This window comes from Leishmania mexicana, chromosome 19, assembly GCF_000234665.1.
Source record: "Leishmania mexicana MHOM/GT/2001/U1103 complete genome, chromosome 19".
Classification (NCBI taxonomy): domain Eukaryota; phylum Euglenozoa; class Kinetoplastea; order Trypanosomatida; family Trypanosomatidae; genus Leishmania; species Leishmania mexicana.
Genome location: NC_018323.1, coordinates 424,953 through 443,104, shown reverse-complemented (window position 1 = coordinate 443,104; position 18,152 = coordinate 424,953). Strand labels below are relative to the sequence as shown.

Here is an 18,152-nt window from a genome sequence, read left to right as displayed (position 1 = left end):
CTAGTCGTCTCGCAGCCACTCCGGCGTCGACCTCCCAGACTCGTCACTCTTGCCGGCACTGAGCTCCGCTTCTACCTCCTCTTCCTCCGTTGGCGGCTCGGCCAGCACTGCTCTGTCATAAACCTCATGTAGGCGTTCCGCCGCGCTGGTGGCATGATCGTGGTGACCAGCTCCACCGGCGTAGCCACCGCTGTCACCTTTGACTTTGTGAGGCACCGACTCCTCCTCAAACCCGTCACCATCACCGGGGACGTTGTCCGCCGCCCTCACCGCGTTGGCGTCATAGAGACTGTGCAGGAACGCCGGCGGTGCCGCTCTCTCTATGCCCTCCAACCCAAACACATCATGACCGAGTCGTTTGTTGTCCGCGTCGATCTTGCGCAGCACGGCCTCGATGCTGTCGTGGTCATCAACTTCCTCTTCGATGTCATCACGTGATGAGGTTGGCATCTCGCCATCAGCTGCCATGCTGCTGCTAATCTGGACCGGCCCCTTCACTGGCAAGTCTAATACCGCTTTCACGGCAGGCAAAGATGCCCGGTGCTCGGCGCGTGCGGTGCGCTTGCCCGCCTGCACCAGCGCTGGTAGAGCTTTGAAGCCAAGGTTCGAATGTTTTGCGTTACCGTTCGCATTTTCCGGCGTTCCCTTGAGCGCAGCGGCGACGCCACCGCAGAGGCTTTTTGTGGCCGCGCCGCATCTGGCCTTCGCATCTGCCTCTATGCGGCACTTCATGGGAGAGAGCAGCACATCTCGCAGCGACCTCTTGCGCGCCGCCACAGCCCCGCTTCCCGCAACCAGGACGCTGCCATCTCGAGCAGACACCGCTGACGTCGTCGCCGGCGTCGAGCATGTTGGGTCACTGCCCCCGACGGCGTACAGGGGCGCGCCAGGATTGGCAGCAGCGGCAGAGTTGACATCGAAGTAGCTGAGTCCCGCCTGTGCGTGATTCGTCTTGATCTGCTCGTTGTACTTCTGCACACGCTGCCACAGCTTGTCGATGCTCGCCTGCAGCTCCTGCTTGCGGTACATCAGTGTCCTCTTCTGTTGAAGCAGAAGGTCAGCCTTGTTCGCCTCATACTCGGCGATTACTTGCTGCTGCTCTTTCACTGTCGACTCCGTCCGTGTTGGCGTGATGGCGGGGCTGAATGGCGACGTCGTGCAGGAGCTGTGACTTGATTGCGTACCACAAACACCAGTATCACTACCACACGCGACTTTCGAGGCTTTGCGCAGTTCATGCGCGAAGGCGAGCGTGTAGACGGAAATGGCAGTCTTGTGCTTCTCGATCGCTTTTACATTGGCGTCACGAGTGGCGCAGAGTGCCTCGTACTCCTTCGGCACAATGGAAGACAGGTGCTTGCGCCGCACGTGCGCTTCGAGCTCAGCACACTTGGCCTTCATCATCTTGGTCGCCGCCCGTGTGCGTTCGAGGTTCTCCTTGAGCTCCTTCACCGTGCGTAGCAGACCCTTGAGTGAGTAAATACCCTCGTTGTGCTGCCGCTCCTCCAGCTCATCAGTCGTCGGCATGCGACGGTGCACCTCTTTGATGGTGTGGGCGGCACGCTTGTCGCGATGTTCGAGAGCGCGGCGCACGGCCGTGACTTCCTTTAGCCGCAGCCGAGCCTTTTGCAGCTGGGTGTCTGCTCGCACCACGAGCACCTGCACGTTCATCTCCGCCCCGCCGGCGCCCTGGCGCGCGTATTGGGCCTCGAGCTGCTCGTTTTCCCGCCGCAGCTTCGTGAGTCGTGCGTTGGCGGGACGACCGTCGCCCTTGGCGTCGGCCTGCGTGTGTAGCGCTTGTTCCATCGAGTCAGAGCGCCGCTTGCCGCCGTTCGCGCCCCTGCGACTCCGCGCCACACCTGTACCATCGGCAGAGCGACACTTTGACGAGGAGACTGCCGCACCGTCTGACCTCCCCGCCTCTGCTCCCATTAAGGCGTGCTGCCGTGCAATGCGCCTGTCCCACGTGGCCATTTCCTCGCGGAGCTGCGCCACACGCGCCAGCAGCGCCGCACGCTCACCCGACTCGGGTGCGTCGCCGTCCTTGGCAACCGTGGTTGACGTGTTCGTGCGCCCTTTGGTCTTTGCGGTGCCCACTTTAGAGAGACAGGCATCTTCGAACGTCGTGGTCGAAAGCCGGGAGGTCCTCGATGGCGGGAGCGGCGGCGACGACAGTTGTTTCGACGACCTCGCATCTTTCTGTGGCTTCTCCATATGATCCTCGTCGGTGTCGACCTCACCGCTGTCGTCACATGACCTCTTCGAGTCGTAGACACCATCGAAACGCCGTGCATCCATCGTATCGTTGCAAACGGTGGTGACCTGACGCGGGTGAATGGCCCCGCGAAATGCAGTGCCGCTTGTCGCTCGCGTCTTTGGCGACGCTTCGGATAACGCGGGCCTAGATGGGGAGGCATTACTGCTTGAGGCTTGCAACGCCACAGCGGAGACCGAGTTGTTTGGACGGCTGTTGCGGTGAGCACCAACGCTGTCTGGCCCGCTCTGCAGCGGGGCACGATTCGATGAGGAGCGTGTCGTCTGTGCTATTGAGGATGATGGCGCTGTCGTAGTGGTGTGGAGAGAGGGGGCCTGGTGGCTCGTAGGCGACGGTCTCGCAGAGGCGGATGGGGTGAGGCTCGTGAAGGAGTCCGAGTGGGCACCCGACGGCGAGGGGGCCAAGCGTTGCGGCTGTCCTGCCACTGCAGCCATGGGCGGCATGGTGTTGCTGGCGTTTGCGTCGTCGTGATCCTCCTCCTCATCATCGACTGGGGCCGCTTCAGCGTCGATCTCGGCCGGGGTGCGACGATGACAGCGGTCGTCGTCCGCTTCCAGTACATCCACCGAGGTGTAGTTCGACTGGTGTAGCAACTTTTTTCTACTATGGGTTGTGACCGAGCCGCTTCTGGAGTGGCGGCGCTCGGCGGAGACGTTCCGCGCGGCCGGTGCCTCAATGCCAGGCGCTACTGCGGCTGCCGGGGGTGCAGCGATGAAGGCGAAGGGGGGCGGAGAGGTGCCGTGGAGCCGCCCACAGCCGCTACCGCCATCATCGTCGCTACTGCAGGATGAGTCCGACGAGCTTCCCGAGGCCTGCCCCACGAACTTGACGCGTCGCGGGTGTTTTGCGCCCGTTTCTGAAGCGCTGCCGCTCCCGACACTCGGCATACCGTGGCGCGAGGATCCAGCGCGGCCCGGCGACAGGGAAGCATGTGGCGTTGAGTGGAAGGAGGCACAGGAGGACGCCGCGGTTTCGGTCGCTGACGCCTCGGAGAGAGACATCGGTCGCAGCTGCTCGCCACCCATGCGGGCGATCACCTGCACCCCGTCATCACTGCCGAGCTTGACGTACGCCTTTGCGGCGCCACTAGAGGCGATCTCGCGCTGCTCAAGGGTTTGTGGAGCGGAGAGGCGCGCAGAGGCGGGGGTAACAGCGCCGAAATTGCTTAGCGACGTGGGCTCGCGAACGAAACCGGACGCGACCACTACACCGTTGGCGCCATTGGTGTTGGGCGAGGCTCGATGGGCTTTGACAGATCCTGCGTCAGATGGAATTTTGCCGCTGTCATTGGTAGGGTGCGTAGGGTCCCTGTGCTGTCGGGACGACGACGTGGACGAGGAGTGCGACGAGGAGGAGCAGAGCTCGTGTGCAGACTGCAGCAGCGGGTCAGCCGAAGATGATTGATAACTGGAGAAGCTGGAACCCAAGGAACACATGGGCCGTTGTGGAGCAGGCTCCATCCCAGACTCAGCTGCGGCATCTCTATGGCCCACGGCTGTGGAGGTTACCGCTCCGCCCTTTGAGGCCGTTCCGTTGATGGCAGGGGCGGAGCGGTGCGGTGTTGACATGAATGCAGCGCGGCACGAGACCGACTTGGCGGCGACCGAGGCAAGCTCGTCATCCTCGAAGTCGTCCTCGTAGAGTTCATCGTAGTCGTTCATCGTGACCTGTGATGCGGGGTTTCCAAGTAAGTGTGATGGGCAATGTGCGCCGGGGTACACGGTTTGCCAGTAGCCACTTTCGCAAGGAGCTGAGGGAGGAAAAAGTAGAACCGAGAGGCAAGAGAAGCGTGCGCAACCATCAGCGTTGCGCACAGGAGTGGTGCGTGCCTATCCACCAACGAGCGGATAGATGTTGGAGTGCGGGTGTCGGTAAGATGAGGAGAGCACGGGCAGGCGGGCAGCCCACAGGAGGGGGGAGGAGGGAGGAGGAGGTCGAGGAGAGCAAAAGACGCCGCCGCGCCAAATGAAAGAGCGAGCAAGGATAATGGAGGCGAGAGCAGCCGTTCCGGACGCACGCCTCCACAGTTCGTTCGGCTTCTTCTTTAGTGTGCCCGGAAAGTCCACCACAGCCAAGTCCACGAGTGCACTCGCACGCACGCACACACACATACACATACAACCACAGCTCACCCGCTTTCGCAGGGATACAGCTGCATCCTCGTCGTCTGGGACATGCCGTCCTGGCGTCGCATCGGGGCCATGCGACCAACCGGCTCGTCTTGCCCTTTCCTCGCACCTCCCCTCGGGTGCGTGCTGCGCGATCGGCGCCAAACGGGAGACTCGGATGGACAGCATGCCGCGATGCAAATCACGCCGCGTCCAGGGTCCTGCCCTCGAGGGTATCGGCGGGGGGACTCCACCCTCTCCTGAACCCGCCCGCCTCTGGCATGGCCGACTTTGCAAGCGTGCCGGCCTCGTCGTTGTGCACCAGCTCCCAATGGCCAGAGACGGGCCGGCAGCGCCGGCACTTGTGCCGCAATGCGTCGCGATGCGCCATCCTCCACCGCTATCGGGCCGGTGCGGAGCGCCGTGAGGAGGGAGAGCGAGTGCGCGGCCGCAGCCTGTTGCCGCGGTGCCTGCGAGTGCATGGTGGCACTAAAGCACCGCGGCGGCTTCTGACTGGGTGTGCCTGCCGGCATGCCCGCATGAGAGCTGCCGAGGCAGCGCGGTGGCACCGTGATCCGGCCTGCACACCTGCCGCCCCAAGTGCGCAAGGTGACCTCCTCGCGTGAGTGGGGAGAGTTGCAGTTGGCTGCGGTGTCGCGCACCGAAGAGTGTGCACCTCGTTCTGGGGGCACTCAGCTCGACGAACTGCTCCCGTGCGCAGTGCTCCGCCCTCCAGCTGGCGGATCGTAGTGTGGTTCGCATGACGTCTTTCGCTGTGAAGGATGTGAGGAGTGCGAGGTCATCAGCGGAGAAGGCGCGGCGTAGGCCGGGCGTCTGGATGCGCTCCGCACTCAGCCGGTCCCACCACCGTGGAGAGAGAAGAGAGCCTCGGGCCGATCCCTGTGGGGAGGCCGAGAGGGAGCAGAATGAAAAAACTTTGCTTTAGCGTGGCTGATCATTGTCGCCCTGAGTCTTTCTCCGTTTGCTGTCTCCAGCCGCACAGACATGCACACTCTCGCTGCACGTCGTTGCCGTGGATGCGAGCGGACACGGAGACGGGAGGAAGTCCTCGCACCTTCCAGACATATACAGCCACCTTACCGTACCCAGTCCGTGAACCACAGCACATAGAAGAGGACGAGCGCCAGCGCCACCATCAGCCCCATGCCGAGGTTGATCCACTTGTCAGCGAACGCGTCATCCTCATAGTCGAGGTAGTCCCCTGTCAAGGAGGCAGACTTCTTTACACGCTGCGCCCCGCCACCTGTCGCCGTGGTGCGGCGGGCGGTGCGGCTGAGAAGGGTCTGCAGCTTCTCTGAATTTGCTTGACGGAGCTTCTCGTAGGTGTCGAAGACGCCGCCGCCGCTGTCCTGAGCGTCCATTCGTTGGCGCATGAGAATCTGTTGCAGATATATGCGCGCATGCGCATGAGGATGGAGGGAAGAGGAGGGCAGCGGGGAAGGGAGAGAAAGTGCGCCGGCGGCCATTCGATGTGGCGGGGATGGCGATCGCGCGCACACGGGGCATGTAGGGAGAGACGGTGGACGTGCGCGACAACGCTCAGCAGCGCAGCGTAAAGGCAACCCATGCACGGACTCAAGCGCGCATCGAAAACTTCCATGATTGACAATGGTAAACTCATTCACACGCCAGCGGTCAAGGTCACCCGCACAAGGAGCAACGAGCGAGAGTGCGGGTGCACGCATCGGCCAACTAGCGTGGTGATATGCTTGGTGCTTCTCCTGATCCGCGTCGGCCCTTTTGCTCACTGAGGGTGTGTTGTGCGCGCCTGCGCCCACACCCACACCCACACACACGTCTGCGCAGTCTACTTAATCCGTCAAAGCGAGCACGAACGAAAGGGCGCAGCGGCAGCGGCAGCGGCTCACTGCCTCCTCGCTCTTCCGTCGTCCACACGTCTCCGGGGGCCATGTTAGACGAGCACGGAAAGCTGTGATGATGGCAAGCGGCCACTGTGCGCAGGCGAAGAGATCACACGTTTACCGCACCGGCGCTGTCACCTCTGTGAGGGCGGGGGGGAGATGGACAACACGCGCAGATCGAGATTCACTCATACAAGACGAAGATCACATGTGCGGTGACAACACCGAGCCTTCACACAGTGAGGAGAGGTCGCCTGGCCAGGGCGTCGTCGTGCGTCAGCACACTCCACACCCGCCGCCACAACCACCGGTACGGCGACCACGGCAGACAGACCGTGACGACGTAGGCAACAACGAGGAACCAGAGCACGCTGGGGTCCCCTACTGAGGAGCCTGCCGCTTTGTTGGGGCACACATACCCGGCGCTGCTGTTGGCCGTCATGCATGTTGAGTTCGAGCCCATCGGGTCGGCGGAGTGGTGGTTAAGCGCGGACGGCCGATAGTTGCCACTACCATCATTACAATCGCTGCCGCCGCCTTGGACAATGTGGCTGAACCACTCGCTCAGCGACTGCACGACGCGCGCCGACGGCGACGGCTCCTGTCGCTGCGGTTGTGCAGACACACGCTCATAGCGCGCTCCTGGTGTGGCACCGGTCTCCGACTTGGCCCACGCCGGCGGCTTCGCGTCGTACGCAAAGTACTTGCCGTTCTGGTAAAAATAGGAGGGGCTGCGATGGCGGTCATGTGCCGCCCCTGCCCCCGCACTACCGCCGGTTCTCTCCATTGCCTCTACTGCCGGATCGCTGTCACCGAAGAGTTGTGTCTCCAATGCGCTCGCAACTCCGGCAGCGGCAGGCTCATCGCCGCCATCCACGACAGTCCGCTGTCTCTGAAGGAGAATATACCGAGCACTCTCGAGCACCTCGCGCCAGGTAGCCCCCGCGAGCGCAGATGCCGCCGATTGAGGGGGGCCGAATGATGTCGTTGATGCGGCGTTGGTGTTCCACCACATAACATGCGGAATCCTCCTTGTGGCTTGCCAAAACGCCCACACTGTCCCGGCGTTCGCGTAACCGTCACACTCTGCTGACCACACCGCACCGCCTGCGCTTCGCTGCACCGTGAGCACTGCTTCCAGGTACACCACGTACAAGAGGGCGTACGCAAGGAGCAGCAGTGCCACCCAGAGCGACAACGCTGTGGAGTAGCCGTAGAAGAAGAGCTGTAGCCGACTCAGGAGCGAAGCAGCCGCGCTCTGCAGGCGCAGCACGCGCACGAGCACCGCCTGCGCTGAAAAATGCACCCGTCGCCGCTCGAGCATCTCATGCGTCGCGGACTCACCGAGGGAGTAGAGAAGGCTCACACGGTCGTCGATGGGTGGGACGCTGTCTTGCAGCGCGGACGAAGGGCAGCGCAAGAGGCGAGAGGCAGAGCGGCGGTGCCCTCGGGAGCACACATCCGCCGCGTCAGTGCCCCGCCTGCCCCACCACCACCGCCATGGACGATATCCGCCGCGACTGCGGCGGCTACTCGCACCACGGTGCGAAGGCAGCCGCGTCAGCAAGCCAGCTGTCACACAGTTCAAAGTGCAGTAGCCGACGCCACAACAGAGAAGAGCCCCAAGGCACCAGGCTGAGTGCTCCGACGCGGTAACAAGGAGCGCGATGAGCGCCAGCATGCGCCATCGGGGACAACGGAGCGGTGACGGCGAAGTGAGGCGGCGAAGAAGAGAAGGAAGGCCGCTGATGGTGGTGGCGGCCAGTCGATGACGTCGGCTGCGCCGGCTCGCCTCATAGTCGATTGGCAGCAGCCAGGACCACCGCAGCAGGTGTAGCAGTAGCTCGCGCGCCAGCGGCGAGACGGCGTAGGACGGCGACGCAGCCGATGCCTGCTCATCCAGCTCGCCACGGCTCATCGAGCCCACGCTCTCCTGGGACGAGCAGAACCTGAGCGAGAAGTCCACCTCCGTAGGACCGGCTGCCGCGCCAGCGAAGAGAGGAAGCGGCATCAGCGTGTAGGAATGCTGGTGATGCTCCCACTGCCACTGGAGCAGCTGCTGCACCTGTGCGATGGAGAGGTTGAACGGCTGAGCAAGGCGCTGCTGCACCTCCACCGGGGTTCGAATGAAGCCGGGGTACAACGGCGATACTGCACCGGTGTCAGCAGGGTTGACCGTTTCGGCATCACCGTCCTCGACCACGCCCGCACCTGCGCCGCGCACAGGCTGCGCTGCGAGGGGCACAATGGACAGCACGGCTACCAGCGGCGGCGCAATGTTCGCGGCGCGGTGCTCGGTGAGACCGTCCAGCGCGCTCGCCAAGGCGTCATCACGATCTACACGCAGGATAGGGTCCAAGTCGGTGGATGCCGCGGCCGCGCTGAGTGCAAGGCTAGAGGCGGCGGTCGAGGAGAGCATGACGCGATGTGCGCAGTTTCCTGCCGCAGCCGTGACCTGTGCGCCCGATGACGGGGCAATAGACGTACCACTAGCGTAGGGCGCCACCGTGGATGCAGCGGGTGAAAACAACCCGTGCGACGTAGCACTCGACGCGTGGCTCTCGTGAGCCGCCGCTACCGTCGCGCTTCGAGCGGCACGCATCGCCCCAAGTGCGCCGTCGCCAGCGTATGGGTGGCTGCCCGCCTCAACGTCGTGGGGGACGTTGACGGAGGCGATTCCAGGTGCACCCGCCACCGGCCTAGCGAGGGTGCTGCTGCGTCTGCAGCTGGTCGCCACAGCATTGCTGCAGGTGTGTGCACGCTGCCATGCAACGTCGACCGCCCCATCGCGACCGTTGGCGGCCCACGTCGACGTGGCGCCAGCGCCGAAGCCATCGTCCCACCGAGGCTGCAGCTGCTGCTGTGGTGAGGGTGGTCGACTAGGGGGCGGGCGAGGAGGGGGTGTGAAGCTACGGCGCGAGTGCAGACCGAACGCGTCGCTATATTGCTCGCCATCGTTGAATGCCAGGCGACCTTCTCCCAGCACCGATGCGTGCGTGGCGTGGCGCAGGGAGGATACCGGCGCGTCACCGGCGGCCACACGTTGGTTAGCGGCGAGTCGCAGCTGCATCGAGCGCGTCGTGCGCAGCGGTGGCGGCGTTGCCCGCCTATCGCGCGAGGAGCTGCGCTGTCGCAGAGTGGGATGAGTGCGTGAGATACCCCCGATTGCGGAGGATCGAGGCGGTATCGGTGTTCCTGCCCGCTGCTGCCGCTCGTCACCGCGATCGTCAAACCTCCGCCTGCTGGCCTCGAAGTGCCCGCTGTGGAGAGGCGCTGCTGAAGTCGAAGTGACGAATAGAGGCCTGTCCCATGCGGTCGACGGTGTTTCCAGGGCGGAGGCGACTCCGCCGCGCGTCACTCGCGGGTCTCGGGCAGCCTCGTCAGTGCTGCTGCAGCGGTCATGAAGGCCCGTCCTCAGAGTTGAATCACAAGCCCTGCCCCACGTTACGGGATAGAGTCCTTGGTGCACCGTGCTATCGACACCATCATCGCCGAGGCCTAAAAACCGCCGCTGCGGTCGCGTGGGCACGGACGGGAGCAGCAGCGGCGACGGAGTGCACCGCAAGTGTCTTGCCGCCATACGGCTGCTGCTGCTGCCATCCGCCCCACCAAGTTGAATCCCGCGGGCCGTTCCGTGATGTGCTCGATGACACAGCTTCAACACCCACTGCTTCGACAGTTCCGCGGCGCGCGTCTCGAGGTACGACTGCCGTATGGCCTTGAGTGTTTCCAGCCGGTGATGCGCCACAGCGTAGGCGACGATGCGGTCACACAACAGCGCGCACCTCGCTTTGCACGCGACGGGGTCGGCCAAGAGTGGCGACGTGCATGCTGGAAGTGCGTGGCAGCTCAACCCTGCCCGCAGCAGCGCGTACCACAGTCGGACTCGGTGGCGCCACGTAAGGCACAGCCCATCCACCTGATAGTCGCGACGCAGCTGACGGCACTTTTCTCGACGTGTCACGTCATCGTCCTTGGGTGACGGCAGCTGTTGCTGGGCTTTGCGTGACGCACGTGCGTCAGCGGCAGGGACGAGCCGTCGAGTTGTGAAAAGCCCAAAGACCCACCGCCGCTCCGCGACAACCATCGCCGCACCATCCTGTCGTCCCTCTGCATCGTCGTTTGCATCTTCGAATCCGTACTGACGCTCCCGCATCCACGTCTCCTCAGCTGTCGGTAAAATCCGCACCAACGGCGTCTGGCACACAAGCGCCAGCAGGTCATTGATGTTGTGGATCGCGACGCACACCTTCAGCGTTGGCACGTGCGGGACGGGTAGGAGGAGCACAAACGCCTGATCACGCAGGAAGAAGGGCTCTTGGTAGAGGTTGATGCGTTCCAGATAGCTCGCCCACCCACCCCGCAACTGCGTGGGCTTTCGGGAGAGAAAGCACGACACACCCTCGGTGCGACAGACCGCGTCACATACATCCATCACGTCGAGGCGAGCACCACCGCTGACATGCCACGGCTCCGCCCCGGGTGTCCGCAACGCATGCAGGGAGGTGCTTGGCAGTCGAAGGAAAACGGTAGCCACGTCGCGCAGCGTAAAGCTCACGTTGACCCCTGTCGCAAGTCGTGCGGCAGCAGCGCCATCGGCGAGCGCCTCCATCTGCTGCCGAGCTTCTATATGTGACTGCTTGCTGCCCTGCTGACGAAGATGTGCCTCAGCTTGGCAGACCCGCGCTGCATCGACATCTGTCCCACTGGCCCCGGACGCAGTCGAGGCAGACGCCGTTGGCGGTCTCTGGAGGAGCGAGCTTGCGTCGCGTGGCGCTGACGTCGCCGTCGACACGGGCGCGGAGGAGTGCACACCAAGGCTGAAGTTCCGCGCACTTCTCCCCACGTGCGACACCGCTGGTGTTTCACCCCCAGCGGGCGGCACAGCAGTCGTTCTCGGTGTCCACATTGCGTAGCCGCCAGCGGCGGACTGCTGCTGCTGCTCCCTGCTCCCTGTCACGCCACTCTCTCGCGCTACGCCACCGCCTGTCTGTCTTTCGAAGCAGTAGCGCTTCGGCATCGACCCGCAGAGGTAGTTCTCCTGCAGGTGCGCCTGATAGCTGGCCAGTCGCTCCTCCTTGTCTAACTGCCGCCGGCGCAGCTGAACTCGCTCACGGACCGACAAGCCATCGCGCCACGCCGCTGTGGAGGATGGCGTGGCGGCACCGTAGTGGGAGCGAAACGTGCCCCGTTCATTCCCGTCCGCACAGTCACACGAGGGGTCGCAGGCGGTATCGGGACCGGCACTGCGCGGAGCAAGAGGAGGGCGACGACGGGACGGCAGTCCAAAACTGGGGACTGTGGTAGCCGCTGCGCGACGGGCACGACGCACCGCGAACGGCGTCCGCATCTGCGTGCGGTGCGGCGTCACGGGAGAGAGCGAGAGCTCCTCAACGTAGGCGTCTTCCACGTTTCGACTTTCGGCGTTCCTCGCATCTATTTTGAAGTCACTGAGACGCGATGTCGGCAGCGGCGGCACGGCGGCCCTGCCGGTGCGCACAGGCGCAGTAGCCGTTCCACGGCCTAGCGATGAGGCTTCCCCGTGGTAGTAGGAGTGCCGACTGGGTTGCTGCAAGGCGGCATCGCCGGCTGCGGTGGCGCAGACTTTGCGACATCCACCGCAATCACCCCAAAGGTCGCCGTGATGGCCGTGAGGGTTCGAGGTGGAGCCCAGCGGAAGGTTGTACGGCTGGTCGGCACCAGACAAGCGCAGCGCGCTCGTGCTGGAGCGCGAATGACCCGCTGCCGGCGCTGCAGGTCCGTGGCGGAGATTCGGCGCGGAGGTTAACTCGCGAACGGGCTGCCACCACGCGGCATCCATCGCCGAGACGCCACGCGGCCGCACACGGCTTGCCGCCCGAACATCGTCGCGGAGGTGTGACGCTGAGCCGGCTGTGGTAGCCCCGTCATCGTACTCGTCGATGAAGAGGGTACGACTTAGACCACACGCATTGACTGCCGGGGTGGCTGGGCCACCACCACCACTGCCACGGCGTGGTGCCAGAGGAGACGAGAACAACGAGAGGCGACCAGCGCCGATGGTTTGCCGCGCTGGGGGCGTGTAGTAGTCACTTGGGTTCAACAGCGGCGCCGCCGACGACGACGACGGCGCGCCCCGCGCAGCGGCGAACGGAAATGGCGGACCCTGCAGCGGCGCCAGAGGGTAGAAGGAGATGCGGGGACGCGACTGTGGCGCCTGCGCTTGCTCGTGTGTTGCGTGTCGTGGCAGAGGAGAGAGCCAGGCGGATGATAAGGGGTGCTCCGCGATGCCGCCTGAGAGGCGCTGTTGTTGCTGCGCAATCTGCTGTGGTGCCCCCTGTGCCGTCTGCCGCGCGTTCCACGCCATGGCAAAGTAGGATGGTGCGCTGGCCGCACTCTGCGCACCGCGCGGAGCGGTGCTGCAGTCGCTAGTGGCCGTCGGTGTAGCGGTGCTCGCAGTGCCACGACGGAGTTCCCGCGTTTCGCACGTTGTACGTAGAGCAGCGGGGTCGTCAAAGAAGCACTCCTGCGGCGGCGGCGACGCTGATGGGTGCTGCCGGAGTGGCAGGCACATGCTTCCCGAGCCGCTATTGCTGCTAAGCGACACGCCAGAGGCGGAGAGGTTCAGAGTCGACGGCGGGACGCGCGCGTGCGGTGCGGCGGCGACGGCGGCGAAGCCGGTTACACCTGCGCCGTGCTGGTGTGTGTGCGGCAGCAGTTGCTGCTCCAGCGTCGGTGCCGTTGTTTGGTAGCGCAACGCCGCGCCCTGGCCAAACAGCGCGAAGGGAACAGAGAAGCGCTGCGTTGGCGTTGCACTGACGCTTGTGGGGCGACTGGCCGGGATTGGTGTCTGGTGCTGGTGTTGCGGTACGTGTTGGGGCAGTCCGCTGGCAGGTTGGAATGGAGTGCATCCCGCGAAGCAACGTGGTAGCGGCGAGGGACGCGGTGGTGTGCCCGCATCTATGAGGTACGGTTGGCTGCTGTTCGCAGCTGGCGTCCTGTGAAGCTGGAGAAGAAAGGGATTGGAGCGGGGGGCCGAGAGGCTGGGTGGTAGAGGCCCGCTGCTCCTGTTGACGCTAGTACTGCCGCCGGTGCCGAACACCCCGGCACGGCGCTCCGCTGCCGCCCCATACGTTGCCGGCATCAACGCTGCGCCACGTCCGCGTACGCTGCGGTTCGCATCGAGCTGCTCCTTGTCCGCCATTGCCGTGCCATCCACTGCCGTGTGGAAGACGGATGAAAAGTGTAGGCTTCCGCCGCTGCGGTTGCCGGTCCTCGTTGCCGATGCGTTTGGAAGGGACTTGTCGGCCCAGCTGATTATCCTCGTTGACGCCTGTGGTGAACCGCGAGTTCCGGCGGAATAGCTTTGTAGAACCGCTGTGATGGCGCCGCTGGCTCGCTCGCTAGCCTTCGAACCGCCACCACGACGGCGTTCCTTGTCCGCATCCTCGGCTGCCGCCAACATGCGTGCCATCTTGTTGCCTCGCGGTGGCGTCCGCGCCAACGCCTGCGGTGTTCTTGCGGGTGTACGGGCGCCGGACGGCGACAGGCGACGCTCAGGATCATCGCCGTCGCCGTCAGAGAAGTCCGAAGTCACCACGACGGACTCTTCGTTGTGGTCTGTGCCCTTCATCACACCGTCCTCATACCTGCTGCAGTTGCGCGGAAACCCCGCAGAGCAGCGAGCACTCACAGTGGTCGGGTTGCTGCTCCGTCGGCATGCCGTTGGTGCGCCACCGGCCGCAGAGGATGACGGCGGTTTCCGTTGCTGCGCTGACCCCGCGTCAAAGGTAAGTGCGATACCACCACGCTCGATCCGCACCGACGTGGCCGTCGCAGGAGGGGTAGGGGCACGCACTTGCTCCTCTTCATTATCGATGTCCACGTGGGCATGTTCGCTGCCCATCTCGCCATTCTCGGCCGTCGTCGTCGTCGCCGTGAAGGACAGGCGGTCCCACGGTGTGGTACTGCGCGGCGGCACCGCGTGGGACTGGCTGCCTCCAGTGGAGTCGAAAGCAAGTGCTACATCGCCTGTCTTGGGAAGGGTGGTGAGGGAGGCCAGCGGCGTGCGGGCTTGCTCTAATCGACCCACCGCACCGAACGTGGACGACCGCGCCTCGGCGATCCTAGTAGCGGGTGCAGAGGCTGCGTCTCTTCCATACGCTTCTCCGCCCTGCGCCGATGGACTGCTCTCCTGAATCTTTCGTGGAAACGCTCCGAGGCTGATGGCAGCAGTGACACTGTCGTCAGCACTGTTGACGGGGCGCGCTCGAAGTGGTGCCACTGGAGGCATCGCATTGCTCATGCCCTTCTTGTCGTTTGAAACTCTGGCACCTGCGAGGGCGTTGTCGGCAGCAGCGGCGGCACCACTGCTCACCGTCTGCCTCAGTGCCGCAGTAGGGTTCTCCCTCCTGAACCTAAACGGCTTCAGCGACGACAGCGCACCTTCACGGGCTGGCCGAACTCCGTCAAGCTGGTCTGCTGGCGTGGCCAAGCATGCAGGCATGAGACCGGCAGGGCCGCTACTCGCACCGCACGACGGCGGTGACGCACGAGGGAAAATGCCGAGATGCACGGCTGTCCGCAACCCGACGTCGCTCACGCAGTCAGTGGAGCCGAGCATCACCGGCATCCACTGAATCGCGTCCTGCGCCGCTGGCGTGCGCTGCACGGGGATGGAGAGCCACGTGTGGTCGACGAGGCCGCGGCAGCAGTAGTGCTGGCTGAGTTGCATCTGCGTCGCCTCAAGGGTACCGCCCCGTCGAGCCCCGTCCGAGCTCGCACCGCCGCCGCTGCAGACGGCAGGGCTGCCGTCTGACATCCGCGGCGAGCTGTCCAACACGGCGACAGAGATGACGGAGCGTATGCAGCCGTACCGCAGCTTGTGCTGCGCGAGCGACGACTGCGAAAGTGCCTTGAAGAGGTTCACGGCGGCGGTAGCGGCGCCGCCGTCTGCCGAAGCGGCGTCATACGGATTTCGACAGCTCGGGCCCGCGCCAGTGCCACCCCTGGTGCGCACATTATCAGGTAAGAGAAAGCTGGGGATGCGGACCCCCTTCTCCGTGAGGCTTTGCTGTCTCGCTTGTGGGTTCCCGGAGATGTTGTTGCAGACGAGAGACGCCGACACACGGAGGAACCCGTCCGTGGCCGAGACGAGGCTTCCGCGCGACTGCGGCGATGCTGACGAGTGCGGGGGATTCGACGTGGCGTGCTTTGTCGCTGCGGCCGCTACCCGGGCCTGGGAAGACGTTTGGTTGGCACGCTCGGGAGAGGGCGCGCGAGACGGAAACGGAGTAGACACCAGGCCCTCCCGGCCACTGCCAGCTGGCACGCCACCAGCACCATCGGCGACGGCCAGCGTGTCGGTCCTGGGGCCCGGTACCGTGCGACCTCGCAACAACGTCTGCTCTGTCAAGCCTGGCTCAGGCGACCGTGCACGCGGCAACGAATTTGATTTACGCTGTGCCAGCTGCAGCGCGCCGCCTCCGCTGCCACCGGTCTCGGATGAGGCGTCTGAGACGAGGCAGAGCGGCACAGTCTGCGACTCGTAAGAAGCGCGACGCGAGTTCGCGTAGTAGAAAGGGTTGTGGTCCTTCATCACCAAGTGGTAGCAGTCGCACGGGGCCAGCGAGTAGAGGAGACGGGTGACACCAACGTAAGAGACGCCAGGGAATCGGCGTGGGAACCACGGCATTCGGGGGTGCAGCTGCCGCTGATGTTCAGAAGAAAGCACGGCTGCTGTCGTGGCGGGCGACGACGGGGAGGGCGCGCCGTGTGTTGCCGCTTTCGTCCTCGCTGCCGGTTCTTCGTTTTCCACTGCGCCCGTCGCCGCATACGGCGAATGCGCCATCGCGTAGTTTGTGAGCACCTCGTGACAGGTTCGGAAGAAGCGAGCTGCGCTGCGCTGCTCCGCCGTTGACGTCTGTTCCGCCGCGTCGTGAACACCATGACCTTCGCTGCAGAGGAGCCTGTCGATCGCATCGGCCACGTCGCGGGTACGCCGTGACTTGGCGCTGAATGGCGAAGAAACTGCCTTCCCCGTTGAACGATCGACCTCTCCCTCCCAGTCCTCTTCATCGTCCTCGCTCTCGCTCTCACTCTCGCTGCTGCAACTGCAGCCGCATGCGTCGCGAGCAGCGTCGACACTGCCGCTCTCTCTCTGCGGGCGACGCCACGAACCGCACGACGGTATTGCAGCACTGGACGCCTGCTCGACAGGCTGCCCGTTTCGCTGCAACTTGCGATAGCTCGACCGGCAGCGGTGCCGCTGACGCCACCGCAGCTCCTCGCGTTGGCTCGTGTAGTACTGCTGCTCGGCAGGGCGAAAGCGGGTAAGAGGAATACGGTAGACGGAGAAGTAGAGTGAGCGAGCCGCCGGCAATGTCGTTGGCGGCGATGCCCCTTCTGCAGGCCCATCGCCGTTGGGCTCCGAGGATGGCACTCTGTAGCCTTGGCTTTCACCTGCCACGCGGCGAAGGCCGCTGTTCGAAGTGGTGGCAGTCGCGGCTTTTGTCCCCACACTGCCGCCGCCACCGCCGTCCGCTGGCACGCAGTGGACGAAGCGGCCCTGGATGACAGAGAAGGACTCCATCTGCGTGTTGGTGCCGCTGCCTCGGTGCACGGCTTCACAGCGGACGGGGCAGCGACCACTGAGCTGCACCTCGTAATATAGCGCCTGCTGTTCTGGGGTCAGGGCACGGGAGAGTAGAAAGATCGAGTCGAAGAAGGGAGGTGTCGTGACGACGTTGTGCAGCACTTGCGCAGTGGCGCGAGCGGCGCTCTCTTTCTCCTGTGCCGCGCGAGCGGCTGCATCGTCGTCCGTGACGCGGATGGACGGTCGAGTCGCCGATGGCGCGGCGGCGGAGTCAGCTGCTACTCCACTCGTTGTCTCTGGCGACACCGGCTTCGCGGAGGTCGTTGCGGCTGCGAAGGCTGACGCCGGATCGAGGACGGCGTTGAGGTGGGATGGAAAAGTGCGATAGCGCAGCTCCTCCGGCAGGAGGCCGCTGAAGGAGGTGAGACCACCCAATTCACCCTCGTTGAAGGCCTGGCTGGCAAGCAACGGGGCGACGTGGTGCGTGACAACGAGAATGTAGGCGTACTCGAGCGTGTCGACGGCCTCGTAGGGGAAGCGGGCGTGCAGCGCGCTCAACAGCGCTCGATGCACAGCGTCGGCGCGTTCCTCGAGGGTTATCTTGGCGCACGAGGGGGCCTCATCCTCCAAGAGGCCGCGGTCGTTGTCGTTGCCGCTCTCGCACCGGTGCAAGTGCTCTCGCTCGGCTGCCAGCACCTTTGAGGGATCAGTAGAGGGCGAGACGGAGGGCGCGGCAGAGTCAGGACGCCTGACAGTTGCTGTCTCCGTCGCTGTCGCCACCTTCAAGCCCTTGTGTGGCAGAGGCGCGTCGTGGTCGCCATCATTTAGCTCCTTGCACTGAGGCACCCCAGTAGCGCGCGCCGACGTTGGCGCTGAGGCCGTTGCAGCCGCGATGGTGTCCGGGGCTTGCTCGAGAACTGGTACTGGCACGTGCACGTCGCGCAGGTGCAGCCGGAAGCAGTCCACATCCGGCTCGATAAAGATCATCCTATCTGCGGTGGTCGCTTAGTTGGGGATGGGGAAGGGGGGGGTGCAGGGTCGGCGAAGGCCCACGCCGATGCGTCGAGCGCAACGGAAAGTACACAGCTGCAGATCTAGAGGAGGAGGAGGTGGTGGTGGGATGGCGGCAAGCAGCAGACACACAGAGGCCCTGGTACAGAGGTGTACGTGTGCGCGTGTCTGTGAGTGGGTGGTGGATAAGGTCTGAGGATGGTGTGCGGAGAAGTTAATGTGTGCGCCTGCAAGTGTGCTTCTAAGTAGGTCTAGGGAAAAAAACGAAAACTAACGTAAGGGATGACGACAGAAAAGGGCAT

At 64.3% G+C, this 18,152-nt stretch overlaps 3 protein-coding genes across 3 annotated transcripts; all 3 read right to left on the bottom strand.

The window, feature by feature from the left end:
- On the bottom strand, positions 1 to 3,936 carry LMXM_19_1100 (conserved hypothetical protein; the record flags this gene model as incomplete). Its single annotated transcript, XM_003874237.1, has 1 exon — positions 1 to 3,936. The coding sequence occupies one exon, from the start codon at positions 3,934 to 3,936 to the stop codon at positions 1 to 3; it is 3,936 nt and encodes a 1,311-aa protein (XP_003874286.1).
- Positions 3,937 to 5,480: 1,544 nt separating this feature from the next.
- On the bottom strand, positions 5,481 to 6,089 carry LMXM_19_1090 (hypothetical protein, unknown function; the record flags this gene model as incomplete). Its single annotated transcript, XM_003874236.1, has 1 exon — positions 5,481 to 6,089. One exon carries the CDS (start codon positions 6,087 to 6,089, stop codon positions 5,481 to 5,483), a length of 609 nt encoding a protein of 202 aa, XP_003874285.1.
- Positions 6,090 to 6,498: 409 nt separating this feature from the next.
- On the bottom strand, positions 6,499 to 17,826 carry LMXM_19_1080 (conserved hypothetical protein; the record flags this gene model as incomplete). The annotated part of the gene is made up of 1 exon (XM_003874235.1): positions 6,499 to 17,826. The coding sequence occupies one exon, from the start codon at positions 17,824 to 17,826 to the stop codon at positions 6,499 to 6,501; it is 11,328 nt and encodes a 3,775-aa protein (XP_003874284.1).
- Between the last annotated feature and the right edge of the window lie 326 nt (positions 17,827 to 18,152).